This window comes from Xiphophorus couchianus, chromosome 22, assembly GCF_001444195.1.
Source record: "Xiphophorus couchianus chromosome 22, X_couchianus-1.0, whole genome shotgun sequence".
Taxonomy (NCBI): domain Eukaryota; kingdom Metazoa; phylum Chordata; class Actinopteri; order Cyprinodontiformes; family Poeciliidae; genus Xiphophorus; species Xiphophorus couchianus.
The window spans coordinates 18,880,403-18,902,197 of NC_040249.1; the positions used below are offsets into that span (position 1 = coordinate 18,880,403).

The following is a 21,795-nucleotide window of genomic DNA, read 5'->3' on the forward strand; positions in this document are numbered from 1 at the left end:
TTGGATGAAAACATGAATGTCAGCTGCAGAATTGCAGCAAAGCAGGAATCAATCTCTATCTCTAAATGCCTGCATCGCCCCCTGCTGGTGATGCTCCTGCACTGCAGCTGGTTTAACTTTGAATGGGTGGATGGATAAAATACTGTGATGTAAAGATAAAATGTGACTATGGCAACTAATACATGCAACAGTTTATTCTCTGTACTGTTAAAAATCACAATTTGGTCTGGTTGATCATTTAGTTAAAGCTCCTTTAACAGGTTATTGGAAAAGTCTGTAAAAGGGCACTGAAGTGAAGTCTTTGCAGTAGCATAACCACAGGAAAGAATTTAAAAAAACATTTTGAACATAAAGATTATTTTTAACTTTTAACAAAAATAACTTTTAACATGGTAGCAACCCAAACATAAAACAAGTGAAGACTAAGACAATGTTTACGTTGTTGTGTTTACATAACTGAACCATGGTGAAAATGGGAAAGACCAGAGAACATCTTATTCTAGGTTGGCATCAGCTAAGGGTGGACATTTACCACACAGAAAATATATTTTTTAACAATAAACTATCATAAGAATTTAGATTGGTTGTGACAGTGATGAATAAAAACTCAAAAACGGGCTCTATTTTCTGCATTTTTACTATTTTTCCCTCAGTTTCATGAAGTTCTAAATAAATATCAGTACATTCAAAAAATTAAAAGCTGCACACAGTCACTCTGTGCAGCCCAAAATCACATTTCCTTATGTAAATGAAGTCTGGAAGAGGCCAGTTTATCGTCACTTTGATCATTATTGCAATAAACTAAATATGCTAAAAGTTTTAGTCCATATCGCCCATTCCTAGCTTCAGAAGCAGGTAAAGAAACAAGATCCCATTAGTTTCCATGAAACATCTAAGATCTTCTATGACTGTTTTAGTACTGTTTTTGGTGAGAAATGGTTAAAATAACTTTTAATGGACAAGGGAAGATTTTTATTTATGTAAAATTGAAAAATGCATGACCCATAGTCTCATCATTATAAGGACAAATGTCACAGTTACATGTTTTGGCTTCTAATGTGGTGTCAAAATTATTTTCGTTTTGGGTCTCATCAAGTTTATGAAAATCCTACCATTTATGGCAAAATATATTGATAAAACTACCCCTTAGCAAACTGTTAAAATATTAATAAATGACTGCATTTAATGAGTACTACTTAAAATTAAACATTGAACATCTCACAATTTTGTAACTTAGCAGTATACAGATAAAAACTGCTTTAATTTGACTGATAAAATTATATTTAAGAATACAACTGTTATCTTGAAAGTTCTATTTATGTGGCCCTCACATAAAAACTTAAGGCAGGCCTTGAATTTGGCCCCCTGGCCTTGAATTTTAACACATCTTACACAGAGTTAACTAAACTATGATCATTCCTCAAATACAGGTGGCATAGCTTTATAACTGGCCTTTAAGCATGTTTCTGAGTCGACACGTGTAGTGCAGTTTCAAAAAAGCGTCCCTTCTGTTTTCATAGTGAATAGTTAGCTGAAGAGCTAAGCTAATATTAGCATGTTTACTCTGTTTTGATAGGACTCATTGATAATTCAGCCGATAAGCCATTTAACCGTGTTTAGACAAAACGTAGAGAAATGCCTGGTCTCCATTTTCAAAAAGTCTGATTTTGCTTTTCGCATCATAAGTGTTAATGACTGGTGTTTCACCTGCTCTCTGGTCGCCTCTCATTCAGCTGTTTGTGGATATCTGATCATAGTGCAGAGAAGGTTACTGAAGCAGGTAATATGGCCTCTGACATCTTTTTAACGGAGGAAAAGACTGGTGTTTTGGGAAAACCCAGATTTGATAATGGAAAAATTTAACAAATACACAAGAACAAAAGGACAAAATTGTACAATTGAATGATCTATATTTAATTGTACCGGATCCCAAACATTCCTGCTCCAAATCTCTCTGACTTCACTTCAGCTTGTCATTTTATAATTATGCTACTGCAATACATAAATAACTTATTTTAGGCCTTTACCAGGGGACCAGTAAATGTAGAACAAGCTGCTTTTAGCTGGTACAGGGTGTGTTGACTTCTGCTAAAGCTGCCTCAGTAATGACTACCTGATCCTGTTTTTAGTGATTACTTTAGTTCTAGCTAGTGAAGATTAAGAAGAAAATTTCATCGGAACATCACAGCAGGGACATGTCTTAATGCATGAGTTTGCCTGATTTTACATTTCTACATCTAACTATAACTCTGAGGAACATCTGCATGGCAGTATCTGTTCTTCAGCATGTTTTCACAAAGGCATATATAATTTTTTCTGTCTCAAATTCAACAACACTGGAACAAACTTGAAACTAAAAATGTTTTTTAAAAAAAGCAGCTTCCTGTCAGAATGGCTGATGAGGTTGAGTGTGTGTGTGTGTCTGCAGGACGGCAGTGGCGCTCTGCAGCGCAGCGGATCTCTTGGGAAGCTCAGAGATGTTTTGCGTCGCAGCAGCGAGATGCTGGTGAAGAAACTGCAGGGCAACGGACCACCTGAACCTCGCAACACCAAGTAATTAACAAATAAACATTTTTATTTGAAGTAAATGCTAGTTATTAATGCTTGTTTTTTTTCTAATTTCATCATTCAAAGTGTGACATGTTCTTAGATCAGTTTTGGGAAAATAACTTGATATATAAACTATTCTTCTTCTTACTTTCCCAGCATGAAAAGAGCTGCTTCACTGAATTACCTGAACAAAACAAGTGACGACTCTTTTCAGGTGAGGATGGAAATATTTGGAATCTATTTACGCTTCTTTTTCACATTTTTATTTGTACCAAATTTCGAAAACTAATTATCATTTCCCTTCCCCTCAGCAATTAATTGTTTACTTCACATAAAAACTTTATAGGATACATTAAAGTTTGTTGCTGCAAAGAAAAATGTGCAAACGTTGAAGGGAAATAGATACTTTTGGTAGTAGCTGTATATGTTGCATCATCGGCATTTAAACTCTGTTGGCCAGTAGCCAAAGAGCTTATCCTGGTGTTTGTTGCACAAAGACTAAAAGATCATGTTTGTTCTGATGTGGAAATGGCATCAGAACAAACACCGTTCTAATGCCACAACAGTGCAATCTCTGCAAACATGCAGAGATTGTTTACAGGGGTGCAAGCAATCTCTGCATGAGATTGCTTGTATTTTCTTTTTTCTTCTTTTGTTGTGTTGACCACAACAAAAGAGTGGTGCAAACTGAATTGTGTTTTTTTGGGATTTATTAAGTTGTTTGATTTGATCTCTGCTTTCCTCTTTTTTTAACCTCCGTTCCAGACTCGAGGAGGCGGAAACTTCAGGGAAAGCCGGGGCCTGAGCTCCAGCACTGTGGATCTGTACACTGGGAAGTGAGCAGCTCAGGAGGTCGCATCTCCACATCAGAGTAATTCTTTATAAGGACTCGTCTCCTGAGACGCAACAATGACTGGCGACACTACCACACAGAACCAGCTGCTTCAGAGTCTTTATCCTCGCAGCCGGGCACTTATGCACTCCCAACACCCCAAACCTTCACAGTTGGAGACTTCCCTGCATAAATGACACATTGTGGTTTTAAATGTTTCTGTCTCCTGCTGACCGACAGCCTTACCCCCCTTCATCATGGCCCTGAACTTCTCCTTTGCCTGAGTGCCTCATTAAGGCGTTGGTAGTAGCTGCTGCACTTTGAATTGATTTGTTGCCATAAAGTCACTCGTGCTGGTTTTATTTTCCTCTTGTGTTGTTTGGATCTCAGATTTTTGTGACTTCCTCTCTTCCTGTGCCATTTGATTGTTTTATCAGTGCAAGAAAATAAACTTTGCAGACTTTGAGGTGTGAGATGAGGTTGGATGAATGTGTTGTTTTCTTGCCTTTTGAGATTTAATTTCCAATTAGGTTAAAGCTTTGGGGTACAGGGTGAAACATTTATCACAATTTTAGGTCGTGTGAAATTATCTGCTGCTTTAACTTACTGTTTTGATGTAAAAATGTTGTTTTTTTTCCTGCTGCTGAACTTTAAAACTTTGAGGCATTTTGGACTCAAAAAGCTGGAAAACAATATTTAAAATTGTGTTTCAGAATAAAAAAAACCCTAGGCTGCTTGATTTATCTCGACCTGGAAGTCTTAATAATATTTGGTGCAGGGTTTAAGCCTCTCAGCACCACCTGCCACATTTTGAGAGCATGTTTGTATAAAGTTATTTAGTAATCAGGATGGGGATGGTTTGTTTTTGCACGATTCTCAGGTGGTGGTCTTTCTCACTGATTGCATTTTTAGTGAAGCATCTCCTCAGAACTGGATTGTCCTAATACAGTTTTATATTTTATAAGTCTTCCTTACTCTGAAAAGTTTGTAGGAAAAAAAATGCATTCATCAAATGATAAGTCAACATAATCTTAAGAGGTGATCCTGATCTGTTTGTTGGGATTAAACTGAATGTTTTAGATGGTTAGAGCATCAGATTGGGCCTGATTCCTGAACAGTCCTGTGTGTAATCAGTAGCCACTTTCTCTGAGGATCCTTGAATAAAAACTTTTTGATTAATAGTTCTCTTGTCTTTTTTTGTCCAGTTTATGTTAGAGACGATCAAGTCGGCACACAACTTCAGTTATTACAGCTAGAAACCAGTGATCAGATCCAAAATCTGGGTGTAGTGATGGACTCAGATGTGAACCTTCTCAAGAAAGACGTCAGGTTCCTATGTCATGTAAACATTTAATTACTCAAAGTTACTATTTTCTGTAAAGTCCTCCAACCATATGTTCAACATAAACAATAAATGTATTTACTATGCTACACAAATTGTGTTTCACCATATTTATGGGCCATTAACTCAATTTGCACTTATTTGTAGATTGGTGAAACTTTTATTTAATTTTTTATGTTAAATATTTGCATCAAATAAAAAAAATGTCTAAGTTTAAAAAGACAGTGATCCATTTAAACCGGAGGGTCGCACTGTTGTATTCCCGATCCAAGTTGAGTTACCGGAAGCTGCATTTGGAAAAGAGAGGTTCATGTGTCAAGGCACCGGAAATATACACGTTGTTAAAAGGATGTAGAGAACTTCAAAGTAAAATTTTGTTCTTTTTTTTATGTTAAGTGGGGAAAGTAATGTGGAAAATCACCAAAGGTTCTGTGATCATTGTGTTAAATAAAACATTTTAATTTAAAAATATGTTTCAATTATTTATCTTTTTTTTGTTGCCAAAATTAGGTCAAAGAATATTAATTTATCAAAATGGCTGAGTTGGGTAGTAACTAGTTACATTTACTCAATTAACTTTACTTGAGTAACTTTTTTGAAAAAAATTACTTCTAGGAGTATTTTTCCTACGCTGTACTTTTTACTTTTGCTTGAGTTATTTTATTATGAAGTACCACTACTTTTACTTAAGTTTGTATTCTCTACCCACAGAATGAAAAACAAACATGTTTTAACCAAAAATTCACCAGACACACACACACACCTGCAGTTTTTGTTAAAGTTTCATAAGTCTTATATTGAAGTACACTGATTTTAACTATTTTTATTTTGCCCAAGTTTATTTTTTTGTTACTTGTACGAAGTATTATCATTTTGGTCTTTAGAATACCAAAATTTCCACTTAACCTTATGCCTGATGATGTAATTTCTAAATGTTAATTGATTGATAATTTGATCAGTTACTCAGTACTTTAGTAGACCTTTTTAACCAAATATGTTTTTACTCTTACTTGAGTAATTTCTTGGATGGCTACTTTTTATTTTTACTTGAGTAAATATATGTCGAGGTACTGCTACTCTTACTTGAAAACAATTTTTGGGTCCTCTACCCACCTCTGCAGAATGGTGTTTCCCAACCCTGGTCCTCAAGGCTCACTGTCCTGCATGTTTTACAGGTTTCCCTGCTTTAATGTGCCTGATTCAAATGATTGCAGTTCAACAAACGCCTGTTAATCAGTCATTAATTGAAATCAGCTGGACTGAAGCAAGGAAATACCTAAAACATGCAGGGCAGTGTGCCTTGAGGACCAGGGTTGGGGGAAACACCACGAAGTCTGGATTTAAATTCAAAAGAGAATCAATCTGATTGGCCTTCTTGAGGAATTATGCAAAAATAGAGGCGCGAAACTGGAGAAAACCCCGAGTTTCCGCCACTTTGCGACTCTAATTGTGAAAGGTATCTACAGGAAGCGCGTCCCGTTTTTCCAGCCTGCTTCACTGCATGTGTGTGAAGAGGGAGAGAGAGAAAGAAAATCCACTCCACTCAGAGTCTGCAGAGCGGGAGGAGGCAGAGTTGGGAGATAAACCGGGCTGAAGGAGGTCCGGGCGGTTCTGAGCTCGGTCGGACCCACGCAGTGGGCTGGAATGAGTCACAGCAGCCGACATTTCTCGCAGCTTTCCCCCCTGTGAGCCACCTGGAAGTTCGTAGAGTTGGGTCCAAACTTTCGGCGGGGCTGCTCGGTGTGAACTCAGTGGTTCGCGTAGCTGGCCTGGTTTGGGTTCCCTCTTGTTTCTGCCGTGTTCCGGTGAAACCAGGTGAGCAGCCGAGGCCGTCCGGGCTTCTCCCCCGGGGGAGCTGCGCAGGGAAGCGGCGCTGGGATACCTGTGCGCACACGGTGACTCTGCTCTCGCTTTGACTCTACCTGCGGGTTTTTCTTAGGGAAAACTGAACTGGAAACTATGGACGTACCGGCAGGGGCTAAAACCCGGCGGAGGGTAAACTCCGGGGTAACCCGGAGAGGAAAAACCCTGCTGGATGTTCTGTACGCGGCTGGATTCATCTGCCTCCAAGGTCGGTACCAAGTTTCTCTTCGCTCAGTTACGATGTATCCACTTCTCAACATGCTCTGCTGGTTAAAACGCTGATTAATCATCATCATGATCACATAAATGAGACTTCTGCCTGGATGTGGGGTTTAGATGTGAAAAGTTGGAGTTAAAGTTTGTGTTTGGAGCAGGAGGGGGACCCCTCCCCCATTGGCCCCCGGTGAGGGGGAGAAACAACTGAAATTTAGAGTGCAAGCGAAGTCTGCCTGCATAATGAGTGAAATTTACGCATGCATTGTGTTCTGCAGAGGTTTGCACCTCAAACCTTTTTGTGAAGCGTACGAAAAAGTGGGTGTGCGTTTGTGTTTATTCTGTTTTGTGTCATTTATCCTTGTTTTATGGAGCTGTTTCTTTATAAAAGTGTATCTGCATGCACCTACGTCCTTAAGTGTAACACATTTTAGGTGCAACACCTAAAATGTCTCCACTGTGGGACAAAAACAAGTTTTCCCTGTAGATACCGGAGGTATGTCCTGAGCCAGACTTTAAAAGAGGCAGTAGCCCAGGGCTCTGAGTTTTAGGGGGCTTCTAAATTATTGTTGTTGTATATTCTGTGTGATTTCCAAACATGGCCTCATTTTGCATGTGGTATTTTTTTAAAATGTTGTTGGAGTTTTGTTAATTTAATCTACGCAGCAATATTTGAAAATAATCATTTTGGGACCAACATGGTCTGTCAGATGTTTTAAACAAACTATTCATCAATTTGTACTTGTAAATATGTGGGCTTGCCTAACAATTTCTGTAATTTGCATGAGTAAAAGATGTTTTATTTTAATTTATTCTGGGATAGGGTACCAAACTGGCTCCAGCCTAGGGGCCCCCCATTCCTCTGAATCTGGCCCCGGTTATTTGTCTGCCAGCTTTTGGACGTCTAGAGAGATAAATATGTTTACTTGATTGTTGTTCTTTGCAAAGTAGTTTAAACTCAGTTAGATTATCCATAACAATCGATTTTACGAGTCATGCCACAGTTTATGTTCTTGGATTTGGGTCTGGACTTTGACTAGGCCATCCTCATGCTTTGATTTGAACCAGTTTTGTAGTTGTCTTCTCCCTCCCCCCAGGAATTCCCTGTTTTTAGCTCCATCTGTCTTTCCATCAACTCTAATCAGCTTCCTTGTTTTAGCTGAAAAAAAACAAAACACCCAACAGTATGATGTGCCATCTAGTACTGTAGATGGTGGTACTATCTACAGTATGATGGTACTTCCACGTGTTTTCCTTGGACTTCATGACAGGGATGAGCATTTATTGTGAAAAATTAGATTTATTAATGCCCTTATAAACTAACAGTATTCTAGAAATACTATTTTCTTTTACACAAAAGCACCAATAAATATTAGTTATAATTATTATAAAATTAAGTAAAGTAAGTAAAGAAGCGCATTTCAAATAGCAAATGTTTTAAGTCACACCCATACAGATACTTAAAGGAAGTAACTGTTTTTTATGCCACCACTGTGATTGTTATGACAATAATACCACAAAATATTGCAATAAAATTTTTAGGCCCATATCGCCCACCTCTACTTCATGATGCGGATTGTTCTCAAATATTCTCACAAACGTCAAAACATCCTCAAAGAACTGCTGGGTTTATACTGAGGTTAACATAAAAAGGAGAACTATTTATTTATTTATTTATTTTTTGATTTGGTGGCTGACGATGATCAATCAGTCAAGTTTAATTGTGTAACGCATTTCAGCAACAAGGCAGTTCAAAGTGCTTTGCATCATTAAAAACACAAAAAGTCTTTAAAGACCCCATGCAGTCAACAACTGAGAAAACCAGTAAACATTTCATTTTGTCAAGTGCCATTGTTACACATTAAATATTTTGGTTAATATTTAATTTATTATGGCTTCAAAGCAACTCAAAACAGTTGGGCTTTTAGCTTTGATTTAAATGAACTCAGTGTTTCAGCTGTTTTGCAGTTTTATTTTGCAGATTTTTAGTGCACAGAAGCTGATTACTGCCTCTTATGATGATGATATTTTTTATTTAATTAAAGGGGAGCACTGTTGCCTTGCAGTAAGAGGTTCCTTGGTTCAAATCACGGTCTGACATCTTAATACATGGAGTTTGCATGAAGTTATGTATGCATTTCTTTATACTTAAGAATTATGCACCTTTTTTTCATTTAAATACTAGTGAAATATACTAAAGTGTTAGCTGTAACATGATCAATTGTACCTTTGAAGGCACAGCTGTATGCTTTCCAGCATATTGGATAACTGCCTCTCCAAGCTTGGCAAAAGTTTGTGGATGTTGCGTGTATCCTGAAGTGGAGGAAAGTCTCATTCTGCTTTATGATCGTTGACCTCAAACAGAAGAACAAGAAGAAGAATCAACTCCTGCCTTCATTCTTTAAGACTCAAAGTTCAAGACCTCAGCTGCAGAGTGAGAAAGAAGAAGAAGAAAAACAGTGTAAACATCGGAGTGTGTGGAAAAGGAATTCTGTTCTCCTGCCGGGGATGGAGCTCATTAAATCAGCGCTCTTCGGGTCAGAACTGAGTCGGTTTTATCTGATTCTTGCAGATTGAGTTTTGCTGCTGCCGTGGCTGTCAGAGTGCCTGAATAAATTCCTTAGAGCTGAAGTGTGTCTCTGCTTCCACTCCCCCTGCCGCCACACCGCCTCATGGTGCCCGTTCTTGGGGATGAATGTGTCCTCTGTGTGCCAGCGGCAGCAGGGGAGACGGGTCTGCCGCGGGTTTGTTTTTATAAAACGTCTGAACAGAACCACTCCAGGTTCTGTCGTCTCAGACGGCCCGCTGTTTTAAAAAAAAAAAAGGGGGGTCTCTTTTTCTGACTGAGTAGATCTGACAAAATTTTCTTTTTTTTCTTCTTGCTGGTTCTTTTCAACTGGATCTGGGTGCTCTGGTCAATTGCATATAACATTTTAGAGAACTCTTAAGTGAAACAATCACACTTGAGTTTGTCGACTCTTGTTTCCGTCTGTGGATGAAGCCATCTGGACCACTGTCTATGACATAAAACTGCTTAGATATAGTATTTTAATGTTGAAAAACACTACTTGGCGATGTTTTTATGCAAATTCATAGGATTTCTTCATATTACTGTGCATTTAATTAAACCACTATTGAGTTTAGTGCTGCACATAATTATTTTAGTTAATGATTATTGTATCAATTATTGTGGTTATCACTCGCATAAAAAATTTCAACGTTAAACAGCTTTTTCATTTAACCACCATATTTCATTTAAATATGGCAAAAGTTTAGTTTTGGCTAAAGTTCACCTAGTTAAAACTCACTAAAGGAATGCAATGTTGCTGCATTTTAAGCAATAAAATGCTTGCTTTTCTCATTAAAAAAGGAATTGTATTGTTTGCATCTTTTGATAGATGCAAACAATCTATTGTTAAACCTTTTTACTGTATATAAAGGCGTAAGTGGTTAAATGAAATATCTGTAAAACAGTTTTTATCTGATTGTTTGAATAATCAGTTTCTAAAGTATTTTTTTATTGCAGCCATATGACTGACTTTTTTTTTTTTAATCTAAAATGCATGTATATTTTGTACATTTTTGGCTTAATTACTATTGTGAATGTTTTTTTGGGGTCTGTATATTCCAGTTATCACTTAATCAATTACGAAATTAGTTTAATTATTTCAGTAATCAATTCATCACGATTAATTGCTTCAGGCCTAATTGAGTTGGTTGCTCAGTGAAAGCCTGGATGCTGTTCCTCTAAGCGTGTGGGACGTGGCCGTCCTGCAGACTCCCTCCTAACCTCCAGCGTCACCCGACGGTTTGCTTAGCCTGTTAATAAACAGCAGCTTCTACTGTACTGGAACAGATGGCTTCCTTTTAGAGCATTTTATTGGCATTTACACCTGCTGCAGCTTTATTTAAGAAAAGGGGGGAAAAAAAACCTTTCGCTTCGCTCTCATTAATGCTGCTGTGCCTGCAGGCCGCTTGGCTGCTCCTTCATTTTCTGAATGCTCACATTAGGATGGGATAAGAGGATTATTACTGAATAAACTGAGATGTGTGTGGATGAATTTATCTCCACCAGGCGATCTGCCATCAGTTTATAAAGACAATGTGCACTTTGTGTTATTTACAGAACACTGACTGCCATCTGAAGTGGATGATTCATAAATTAGCACGGAGATTTAGAAAAAAAAAGTAAATCTGATATTTGATGGTTTCAAGTTGAAGTTTTCTATCGGCCCTTAGAAATTCTGGAAAAGTACAGGATGTGATTTGTGAAAATGTGTCCTGAAAAGATGGTAAAAGTTCAGGCTCCATATTGTTTGTGTTCAAAAGATTAATGTCGGAATTTGTGGGGAAAAGAGACTTTAAACATTGGGTTATAATGGAGCCGCTGCTCTGCAGGAAAAAGTCTCATTTATTTCAGTATCTTCCAGATCTGGATGAGAATGAAGAAATATTTGTTTCCAGACTTTATTTCATGTCTTATTCTCTAGACCTTCCTTCCCTTTGTCTGTCCTTACATTTTTTCCCCTTGTCCTCCCTTCCTTCCCTTCATGTGTCCTCCTTCCTTCTGCCTATGCTTCCTTCTTTATGTCCTTCCTTCCTCCTTTCTTTCCTTTAATTTGACCTTTTCTTCCTAACTTTCGTTCTTGTTTTTGTCATCTTCCTTTCCTCATGTTCTACCCTCTTTCCTTCCCTTCCTTCCTTGTGTCCTACCTCCATTCCTACCTTTTTATATTTTAGCCATGACTTATAGGTCTGGGAACTCAAACTGTTTTTCATGTGAGGTTTACAATATTTAAGAACAGTTTGTCTTTGTTTAGATTTTGCTACATGGAGATTTAACAACATCAATAAGAAAAAGGGGGGGAACACAACTGAGGTTAAAAACTTGACAAGGATAAATAGTGAGATTGTTTACCATGTGTCCTTGTGGACATCAGAAACTTTCACTAGTAGCTGTGGGACCGTGGGAGGATTTCTCAAGGCCCTCTGAGGCTCTGGTTTCTGCTCATTTATCAGGTGATGTTTATTCAGCTTTAGGTGTAGCTTTTGAACTTTTTTTTTTTTTAAACCCCAGTCACTATGTGCAGTTTACTCCGAGTCCATTATGGAGGGTTTCACTCTCAGGGGAGGATCTTCTTACACCATTTCAGAGGTTTAACTCATGGTTGTGAAATCTCTTGTTACAGACTTCGTGTCACCCGCCAGATCGATGCGTCGCTGGCGCTCGTTTGTCGCTCTCATCACGTCAGTAACAGCAGTTTGAAAGCAAAACTATTTATGGATTTTGTGGCTTTTCCCGTCTCCTGAGCTTTTCTTACGTTTCACTGAAACCATCTTAAAGTCAAGGCTCAGCGGTTGCCAAAAACAACCGATTCACCAGCCTGAGGGAGATTAGAAAGAAAAATGGATATGATAGCTTATAAGATGTCTTGTCAGCTAATATTTTTCATGCTCTTACATTAAACCTTTGGTATGTGTGTGGGAGAATCGTACATAAATGAGAAAACCTTACTCTTTTTTGCCTTGTAAACTAACAAAACCAAGTAAAGAAGAGCAAAAATAGTGACTACCATGCAACTAAGCCACCGTATGTTTTTCATTAAGATCATACATGTTGGCTCATGTGTTAGTGATTTGGCTGCTTTGTGGTTTTTGTTGTGGATCTTTTTCTTCTGCCGGGTCTGTTGCTCGTCTTGTCGTGAAGGATCTCTGTTTATTGACTTGGTTCCTCTGCAGCTCTTTGTTTTGTCTGAACTGGAAGACTGATTGTGATGCACTCTTGCGTAGCGGCATTTTTCTTTCTGCATTGTTTCTGAGGATTTGCTGCCACGCATCACTTGGTTAGCCTGTAAGAGATGCTAATTTTTTTTTTCTTTTTCTAAAATATTCCTAACTAGGATTGGAAAGAAAATCTAGGATGTCAGATGCCAAACCAAGTCATGTAAGACGAGGCATTTGTTTATGCTGTCTTTCACTGCAATACTGTAGCAATGTAATTTAACATCTCTAAAAGTCATTAGTTTTAAAGGGAAGTAAAATAACACACCAGAGTGAACCACCTCCTGCTGGTGGTTTGTGCATTTTTCTAACTATTACTCAAGGAAAGCCTGCCTGTCCATTAGGGTTGCACTGATAAACAAGCCCCAATTTTCTTAATATTGGGAGATTGGCGATCGGCCAATACTTGCATGAAAAACCGATCTTATCCACCAACCTGATCTACCTCTGCACAGGTGTGAAAACCAGCCACTGTCACCGTTTTTCTCTACCATGAGAGAAGTGTGACTAACACGCTCTTAAATCAGCATTTATTGTTGATCATGTAACATGTTAAAATTCTTAGAAGTATTTTGATTTCTTGTTTTTGTGCTAAATTGCAATTAATGCTTTAAAAAAAAGTCTAAATATTGTTAATTTAGCAATTTTATCCACTGTTTGATGAGATAATAAATAAATATGAAAATATGATTAAATTCAATTACTGTGTGCAGCTTATTATTCACACTTCTTTATGCAACTGGTGTCCTGAAGAAGTATATTACAAATAGGTATGCTTTTCAAGAGCATTGTTTATTTTTGTGGGGTTCTGATTGCTATGTCTTTAGACACTAAAAAGGAGTAATAAATGATTCTTATTACTTGAACTTATAGCTCCACAAAAGACCGTGATAAAACTTTATGCCTACAGGCACACCGTTAACAAGTGTCACATCATTCTTGCCAACTTGGCAACTTCTCGCTATATTAAGCGACTTTTCAGACAAAAAAATCCAAAATTGGGTTTGATGGGTAAGGCTTTTTAAAGGTCTGTGATTGCCCAGAAAACTGCAATTGGTCCACACTACTATCCTCAGATTTTTCAAGAGTATATCTAAAATATTGTAGAGTAATGTTTGGGAACCTGAAATAACTTGGTGCAATAACATGATATGCCATTAGCTGGTGTTTAGGGACAAGGGATCTCTCAAATGTTGCTCAATTAATTTTAAAGATAAAATTTTTGAAATAAAGCAGAATTTGGGCTTTTAAAGGAGCAGGCACATTTATTAAGAGGAGTTGTAAACTTTAAGTTTGTTTGGCCTTTTAAAGGCAGCATTCAGTGACTAGTCACAGCTGGCAGTAAAATTAACCTCGTTGATGTTTTCCTGCAATAGTTTTATTGTTTTTCCACTCTGTTCCTTGGGATCTGGATGAAATTTCATGATTTCTGCTGAACTGTAGAAATAAGATTTGGTTAAACTCATAGCAATTCAGTTTTTTTTTTTTTTAGGTTTACATATGATCATCCCTCGGTAAAAGAAGTGTATTTGTTTGGCAGCCTGACCTTGTAACTCCCTCCTCTGATACTCCAGCTTCTCCGCCTGGCAGGCAGGTATGAGGCTCACATTGAGGAGGGACGGGAGGGGCTTCATAGTGTAACAAAATCCCCGTTTTGTTTTCAGTGTTTGGGGGCGAAGCGTGAGCGGTGCTGCTGCTGCATTTAAATGCATCCAATTGAAACGTGCAGGAATGCCTCATTTGGCTGCAGCTCGTTTGAAGGGAGAGGAGGGAATAAAGGAGGGTGAGGAGGGGAGGAAGGCATGCCATCGCATAAACCCTGCAGCCATTAACTCTTTGTTGCCTGAGGCTGAATGAATTCATCAGAGCAACAGGCCACAGGCAGAGACACCAGACAGCTTCTATTCAGCTCGTCTTTGTCGCAGCGGTGCATGGAAACAGGCTGACGAGGCCTCTGGTGTCTGATACCGTCAGTGGCTGTTTCACCTCGAGCCGTTCAGTTGGCCCAGCCGCTCAGATGCTACAAACTAATCTGTTCTGTGACCGATTCATTCAGCTGCTTCGCTTTCTGTTTGGAGATGCTCTTTGTTTTTCTATTGGGGTTACAGCAGAGGTCCGGGGAATGGGTCCGTCTCCATGGCAGCGTGATGCGTTGACCTCGTGGTCCCCTCACCCAAATTAACCCAGCTGGGCCGGTGCGGAGGATGATGGGAGCCGGACTGATGTGGATGGGCTTATCAGAATGTTTTAGATCTTCCCGGCTCCCTTGACTTCCTGTTCAGAGCGCCACAGCTCTGCCTCGGTTCCCCTGGGATTTGGAGCAAAGCTTTGAAAATGAATAAATCAACCAAGAAGATGCACTTATTCTTCTAAGCTGTTTGGATTTTTTTCAATTCCCATGATTTTGACTTCTGTGTAGCGATTACTTTATTGATGATTAATAGTCAGAAAAGGCGATTAATTAGTCAATCGGCAAAATATATGAGCATATTTCTACATGTTTCTGTGTGAGATTATGGCTGCATTGAAATAGTTTTAAAAATCTCTAAATGCAGAAGAGTGATGCATCCTGGATGTGAACAATATTTCAAATGGGCCAATTTAACTGAATCATTTTCAGATTTTGACCAATTTCACCTTCCAGGAGAGCCAGCCTCCCTCTGGTTGAATTTAATGGCTTTATAATCACTAGATGTGACCTGTGCTGACCAAAGAACAGGCAGCCATGTTTGTGGCCTGTGCACCCAGCAGATCTGGCTCATTACGAGCAGTATTGTTCTGTGTTAGCAGGCAGTAATTGCTTTAGAGGAGAGGGGCTCACTAGACAACAGACATGGTTGTTTTTCTGGGGTTTTTAATCACGTTAAACAACCCGACCACCAACAACAGCTTCATTCCTTCTCCACCATTTCTGTAGCTGCACTCTCTTTCACCTCCCTCTGCTCTTTTCCACTTTGCTCGTTCCACTTTCACAACCCATGCCAAGTACCGAGCCACCCTTCCCCAAAGCTCCTCCATCCTTTCTGGTGTTGTCCTCTTTTTGAACCTTCCTCTAAGGAGTCTGTGTTAACCCAGACAGCAGGATGGAGCGGCACAGGAGGAATAATTGAGTAGGTTTGCAAAATAAGGAGGTCTTGGAAGGAGTCCGTCTCTCTGAAGCTGCTCTGCTGATAGGAAAAGCAGATTCGTCAAAGCTGTTTTTATATGCGGGTTTCCTCCAGAAATATTCTGATTTGAAGGAGCGCTCGCTTTGTCTTCGGGGTCCAATTTGTGCCTCCGTTGTCCAAAACACCCCCAGAATATATAACCGACAACCTGTTAAAATATTTTATATTTTAATATAAAATATACAAATATTTTCCTATTTTTTTTTTTTTTTTTTTTTCTCAGCTGCTTGAAGACTTGTTCATCCTTGAGTTCCATGGAAACTTTTTGTATTCTGTTAAAAAAAAGATGATGAATTATAATTTATGAACAACCGTTAAAGTGGCTCCATAACTCATTTTAACAAAATTTGATTTTAGGGCTGCGACTAAATCAAACCATTTAGGCTATTTTAGTAATTGATTTTTCTGATTAACTGATTTATTTATTTTGATTAATCGAACAAAAAATGTCCAAATTCTGCAGCTTTTTCCTTCAACCATCTTATACGGTATTAGAAATGCATTAAAATGTAAATAAATCAATTCCTCTTTTAATTAGAAATTAAACATTGCATTGCCTGACATGCAGTATGATGGCAATCCTTTAGAGAATCCGTGATCATTTACAGGATGCAACGACAATACTACTTCTAACATCAGTATGTGAGAAGCTCAGCCCTTTCAGCTCAACTTTAAATCGATACACTGTACGGCTAATCTACTTATTTCCAATTAATAACTGGATAGGAAAACATCCCTAGTAGGAGATCTTTTGCACAGAATTTGAACCAGTTGGAGCTAAAACTATATCACTTGAGGAGTTCAGGACAAAGAAGTTTTATTATCTTCAATGCAAAATGTATATATTTTTTGCTCTATTTTGGCTTAGTGCTCTTAAGGTGTTCTTTCAGTAAATCTGCTTTTTTTATTGTCTGCATACTCCAGTGAATGATTGATCGATTACTAAATTAGGTGAAGATTATTTCAACAGTCTATTAATCACGATTAATCTGTTTAATCGCTTCAGTCCTAATTAGACTGTATGGTTGTGACTGCACATCTTCATCAGTTATCAGCCTCAGTCAGCATTGTGCACATGTGCCCTGAAATGAGAGTTTAAAAGCCCACAGAGGACAGACGTAACACAGGCCTTAACAATGGGCTGCTCTGTGCAGGTGCAGCCAGCTGACACAACGTTGTTGATTACGCTGCAAGGGACCAGTGTTTCCTGTCCTTATCTGCTGAGGTGACGACAGACAGAAATGTGTTGTGTTGTGTCTGACAATTAACAATGGCCCCTCAGCTCGCCCCCATGTGCCAAACAGCAGAGGAAATCGATGTTATGCTGCCGTCGTTTCCTCCCGCAGTAACGCACACCGGATGAGGATCTCAAAGCATCCTCCCTCCCCTGGACTACCATGGCTTTTGTGTCCTCATCCAGGTTAGGACCCAGGCGGACGGCCACGGTCCTGTCTTTCGTCGCGTTGCCGGGTGTGTGGGTTTTGTTTGCGTGTGTGTGGTGAGGAGGGTGAAGGCTGCGGACTCCCTGCGGGCCTCAACAACAACCATGGCAGGAGAAGACCGGCAGCTGTTTGGTTGTTGACTTCCTGTAGTGCAGACAGAGACCCCATGCTCCTCAAAACCAGAATCTTTTACTGTGGATGGATTTCTTTTTTTAAGCTATATGAACACAGATTCATGCTTGAACAAAAGACTTCTCTGAGGATGAGTTTATGGTCTGCTTCTGGCTTTTAAAAGCATGTGACTGATTGTTGATGGACTCTGGAGAAACCCTCTTAATGTTGCTCTGCTTCATTTGTTGCTGTTTGCTTCTCTCTCATTTTTAAAACATGACTCCATGAACCTTCACTCTGAAGTAAAAATTTCATTGAAAGCTTCACACACAATAGAAACAAGGAGATGTTTTTCTTAGCTATATTTTAGTGAGCAGTGATATCTGTTTAACATTAAAGCCCAGATTCAAAAGCACTCTTTCACCATTCAAATGCAAAAAATGGGCTGATTGTATTTCTTTCTGGTTGTTTGCCAAATTAAAAGGGATGTGAAAACTCAGATGTGTTAGGTCACCTTGACAAACTATATTTTGTAGTGGCTTTCACTTGTGATATTCTGCATTTTACAAATCGCATTGTACAAATCAGAAGGGTTCAGCTAGAGGGTAAATTGCTCTTCATTTGCCTTTAAAAGACGGTCAACATGGTGCAATCTACTATAGTCATATAATTCACAGAGGGAACAGGGCAATATGGCTCAAAAATAAAGTCTCTGATTTTCTCATGTCAGATCCAGTTTTAATAAATTTTGTCTCCCTTTTATTTCCTAAATAGAATTTACAAATGACAAAACATTTTAAACTTATTTTTATTTCAATCATTTATTTTGGTAGTTGACCTGAATTCAAAGTCTAAATAAATGCAAGCTGTAAAACAAAATGGACTCTCGTCACTATTAACTGTGGAAGCCCATTGATGAAAATAATCCAGATTTTAAATATTTGTAAAAGGCAAATTTAGTTAATTGGTTAAATTAAGTAAGTATGTGCACTTACTTTTTGACTGGACCAAGTTTTTCTACTTGGTGGGTAGTATGGTCAGATGACAAGTTCTGATGGAAAATAAAATCAATGTCTCCATGAAGCTTGTTGGCAGACAACACTTTTTCCTTTCACCAAATGTTCCACTAAATAAACAAAATACAGCTATCTGACCATATTTATAGTGCCACTATTTGAATTAAATTACTGAAACAACCTTTTTTTGATCAAACTAATTTCTTGATATATTAATGTAAATCACAGTGCCTACTATTTCAAATTTATATACATTTTGCTATATTTTCAACAGCAAAACCTGATCTCTATTTTAACTTTTGACCCAATATGTGTCATGTGCACATTATGATGCTCCTGGCAAATCCTCTGCTTTGCATCACACTAGTTTGTCAAACCCCCCCATCCTCCTTTGTGAGTTGTAACATTTTGGCACCTTATTCAGAGATGTAGCTCTGCTTTTTTGCCCAGATGCGTTTTTGCACCATGACTTCACTGGTACTCTTTCATCTCTCTTGGGATGGTTTCCAGGCACAACTCTTTCTGTGCCTTTTGTACTGTCATCTCACAGGAAGCAAAGAAAAGTTTGCAGTGAAAGCTACACCTTTGCCTTTCCCCCTTGCAACCTCTCAGGGCCGTCTTGAAATGAGGTCAGATGACACACGAGCCCCCGTGTTGAACCTCCGCCCTAACGCTCTTTTCAGCGTTTACACGGATGCTCTGAAACCGGGAAAAGACTACTGAAACAGCAGCTCACTCCCTGGAGTGAGATTGAGAAATTCTGCGGTCGGCTGTCAGAAAAAGAAGAAATCCTGTTCAAACCAAGAGTCTTGAGTGACGGACGCCTCGGAGCACTCGTTGGTTTTAAATACAAGCAAAGCTGGAAAGATATGTGCCAAAAGTCAGCTGTAGAGTTATTGACAGTCTGTCTCACGTTTCCATTTAAACTGCTGTGGTATAATTAACTCTCAACTTTCAAGTGTTTAGGTGAGAAAACCATTATATCCTGATGAAAGCTGCAGTTATCTTTACATCAGCTCCACTTGTAAGAGTGAGGATTCTGCAGCAGACTGGGGGCTAGTCATGAATTAAAGAAGTGCCGCTGTTCGTAGACTCACGTCCAAGTGTTTCTCATCTTTAACAAGAAAGAGCTGGATGTCCTGCAGCTTTTCCTCCTCCCGTTCTTCCTTTGTTTGATCATGTTGTTTTCTGGTGCTGTGAGTCTTTGTGAATCTCTGCGGTTCAAAAGGCATTAAACATGAGTGAGGAAATGCTGAGGCCTCCACAGAGTGTTCTGGGCTCATGGAAGCCTTGCAGCTGGTCCAGACCTCCAACTGTTGGACTCCTTTGGGAAACTTAAGACTGTCACTAATTTTACTGCCTTGGTGAGTTCAGCGTTTGGTTTTTTCTAAAGGATTTTTTGGCTCTAGTTATTTTTAGTTGATAAAGTGGGTTGTGAGAGAGGGGGAAGACATGCGGCAAAGGTCGAGACTCACACCTGTGATTTGTGCGTTGAGGACTGAGGCTTATAGGTTGCGTGGTTTACCCCTGTGCTACCGTCTCTCTTTAAACTTAGTTTGAATGCAAAAAAAAACGAGGTTTGGACAGCTGTGCGTACCGACCAATAAATCAGACTTGTATTTTGAAAATTGTAGCTGCAACTCCGGGCCCCAAAGATAACTTTCTGCCCTTCTTCTCTGGACATTATCTCTATTTACCCAGGGCAGGCTTCTCGTTAGTCAAAGAGCACAAATTTCCTCCAATTTCTGTCTTTGTCCAGAGCAGGTTTCCATCGTCATTTACAGGAGATTTCCGTATTTGTCAATCTTTATTCAGGACAAGTTTCTCCTTATGTCAGTCTTTGTTCGTTACAGGTTTTGCCCTTTATTTGGGAAAGATTTTGCTTTTCATTTCTTTGCACAGTACTTGTTGTCCTTTGTCAACCAGTAGAGGTTTCCTCCATTCTCTTTTTTTCCAGAGCAGGTTTTCATCTTCATCCAGGACATGTTCCCCGTCCGTTCGTCTTCGTCCAGGACAGGTTTCTCCCTTCGTCTATTTTCGTCTAGGGCAGGGTTCACTGTTTGTCCATCTTTGTTCAGGATAGATTTACCCCTTTGTCAACCAGAGGTTTCCTCCATTGTCCATCTTCATTCAGTGCAAGTCTGTCTTTTTCCTGAAATTTGACATTTCTGTATGTGTCCTTGTCCCCATTTTCTGAAATCAACATTTTGTTTACCTTAATACTCTTTGTATATTTTGTCCCTTCAGTCTTCCAGTCTAGACAAAGATGATTAATCCCTTATAAAATTCTAACATGTCTTTTTAAAATTACACGCCGCGTCTTGTCACAAATTTACATGAATATCTTGTTTTCTTCTTCTACGGTTGCAGTTCTATCTAAAATGTCTTTGAGAGTTGGTATTTAACGTAGTTTTATAGAAGGGTGAAGTTGGTGAGTCAGTCCTTGAAAGTTGTTTAAAGTCGTTAACCTGAGTTTTGAACAATGCCCTTAGGGTGGCATCAATCTCAGGAGGGAATGTGGTTAAATTAGGGATCTGGAGAATGTTGGGTTATGAGTAGTGAGGGAGGATTAGAGAGTCAATGAAGGTCGGTCAACCTTCCCCTTAAAGACACGCTCAGGTTTCTACATAAACCATAGACATAAGGTGATTATAAAGGTTTAACATCCAAATGTTTTCGCCAGCTGGTGAATTATTAAAGTTCACAAGCTTTTTTTGTCAGTTTGTTCCTGAATAGACTTGCATAAAATATTCAAGACACTGTGACTCATAGGTATATGAAAGATGACTGGATCCTGATTATGCTCATGTTGCACAAGTGCTGCCTTTTTCAGTTTGGAGAGGAGCTGAGAAACAACACGGTAACTAACCTAATTACCCTAGTAAAGAATTGCATGTGTAGCCATGTGTCCTCTTGGTCTTTGCCAGCTTGATCCTGTGATGCTAATCTGGTTCTGGTTTGGGTCATGCGGTAGGGTCTGACCTCCTCTGATCCCAGTTAGATGTATTCAAAACAAATCTAAATTATCAGCTAAATAAACCAGACAAGAACAGAAGAATGTGTGTTCAGACTTGGTTATACAAGGCTGAAATGATGTTTCTATGATGGAAAATGTTCCCAATGTTTCTCTTGCTACAGCTAATGCTTTTTATATTGTGTTGGTCTATCACATAAGTACTGAAGTTTGTGGTTGCATACTTTTGCAAAGCAATGCATGTTTTATTAGTGAGTTTAATTTGAAGGCATTTTAAAACTAGAGCTATAATTTAATATATGAACATATGCTTTCTATTTGCTCCTATTTAACAAAAAAGTTTTCTTTTTTTTGTTTTTAGATTTTAGTTGTTCCGGTAGTGTTGAAGTGCTTAAATCTGGTATTTTTAACATACTGTGGAAAGCTTCTGTTAATCGGTTTATTGTGATTGTTGGCCTGCTGCTCATCGTCTGTTGAAGCTGTTTCACATTTATTAACCTCCTT

At 38.8% G+C, this 21,795-nt stretch overlaps 2 protein-coding genes across 8 annotated transcripts in view; both read left to right on the top strand.

Moving 5' to 3' along the window:
* Nucleotides 1-4,566, top strand: part of klc1b (kinesin light chain 1b) — a 30,874-nt gene extending 26,308 nt beyond the window's left edge. For all 7 annotated transcript variants that reach the window (XM_028006044.1, XM_028006049.1, XM_028006047.1 and 4 more), the window contains 3 exons: nucleotides 2,429-2,553; nucleotides 2,707-2,764; nucleotides 3,316-4,566. In XM_028006044.1, the coding sequence (XP_027861845.1) occupies nucleotides 2,429-2,553; nucleotides 2,707-2,764; nucleotides 3,316-3,390 (258 nt within the window). In that variant the 3' untranslated portion in view covers nucleotides 3,391-4,566. The remainder of the gene's footprint in view (nucleotides 1-2,428; nucleotides 2,554-2,706; nucleotides 2,765-3,315) is intronic.
* A 1,661-nt stretch (nucleotides 4,567-6,227) lies between these two features.
* ptk7b (protein tyrosine kinase 7b) overlaps nucleotides 6,228-21,795 on the top strand; it is an 82,279-nt gene continuing 66,711 nt past the window's right edge. The window contains exon 1 of the mRNA XM_028006773.1: nucleotides 6,228-6,795. Coding sequence (XP_027862574.1) covers nucleotides 6,684-6,795 — 112 coding nt within the window. The 5' untranslated portion in view covers nucleotides 6,228-6,683. The remainder of the gene's footprint in view (nucleotides 6,796-21,795) is intronic.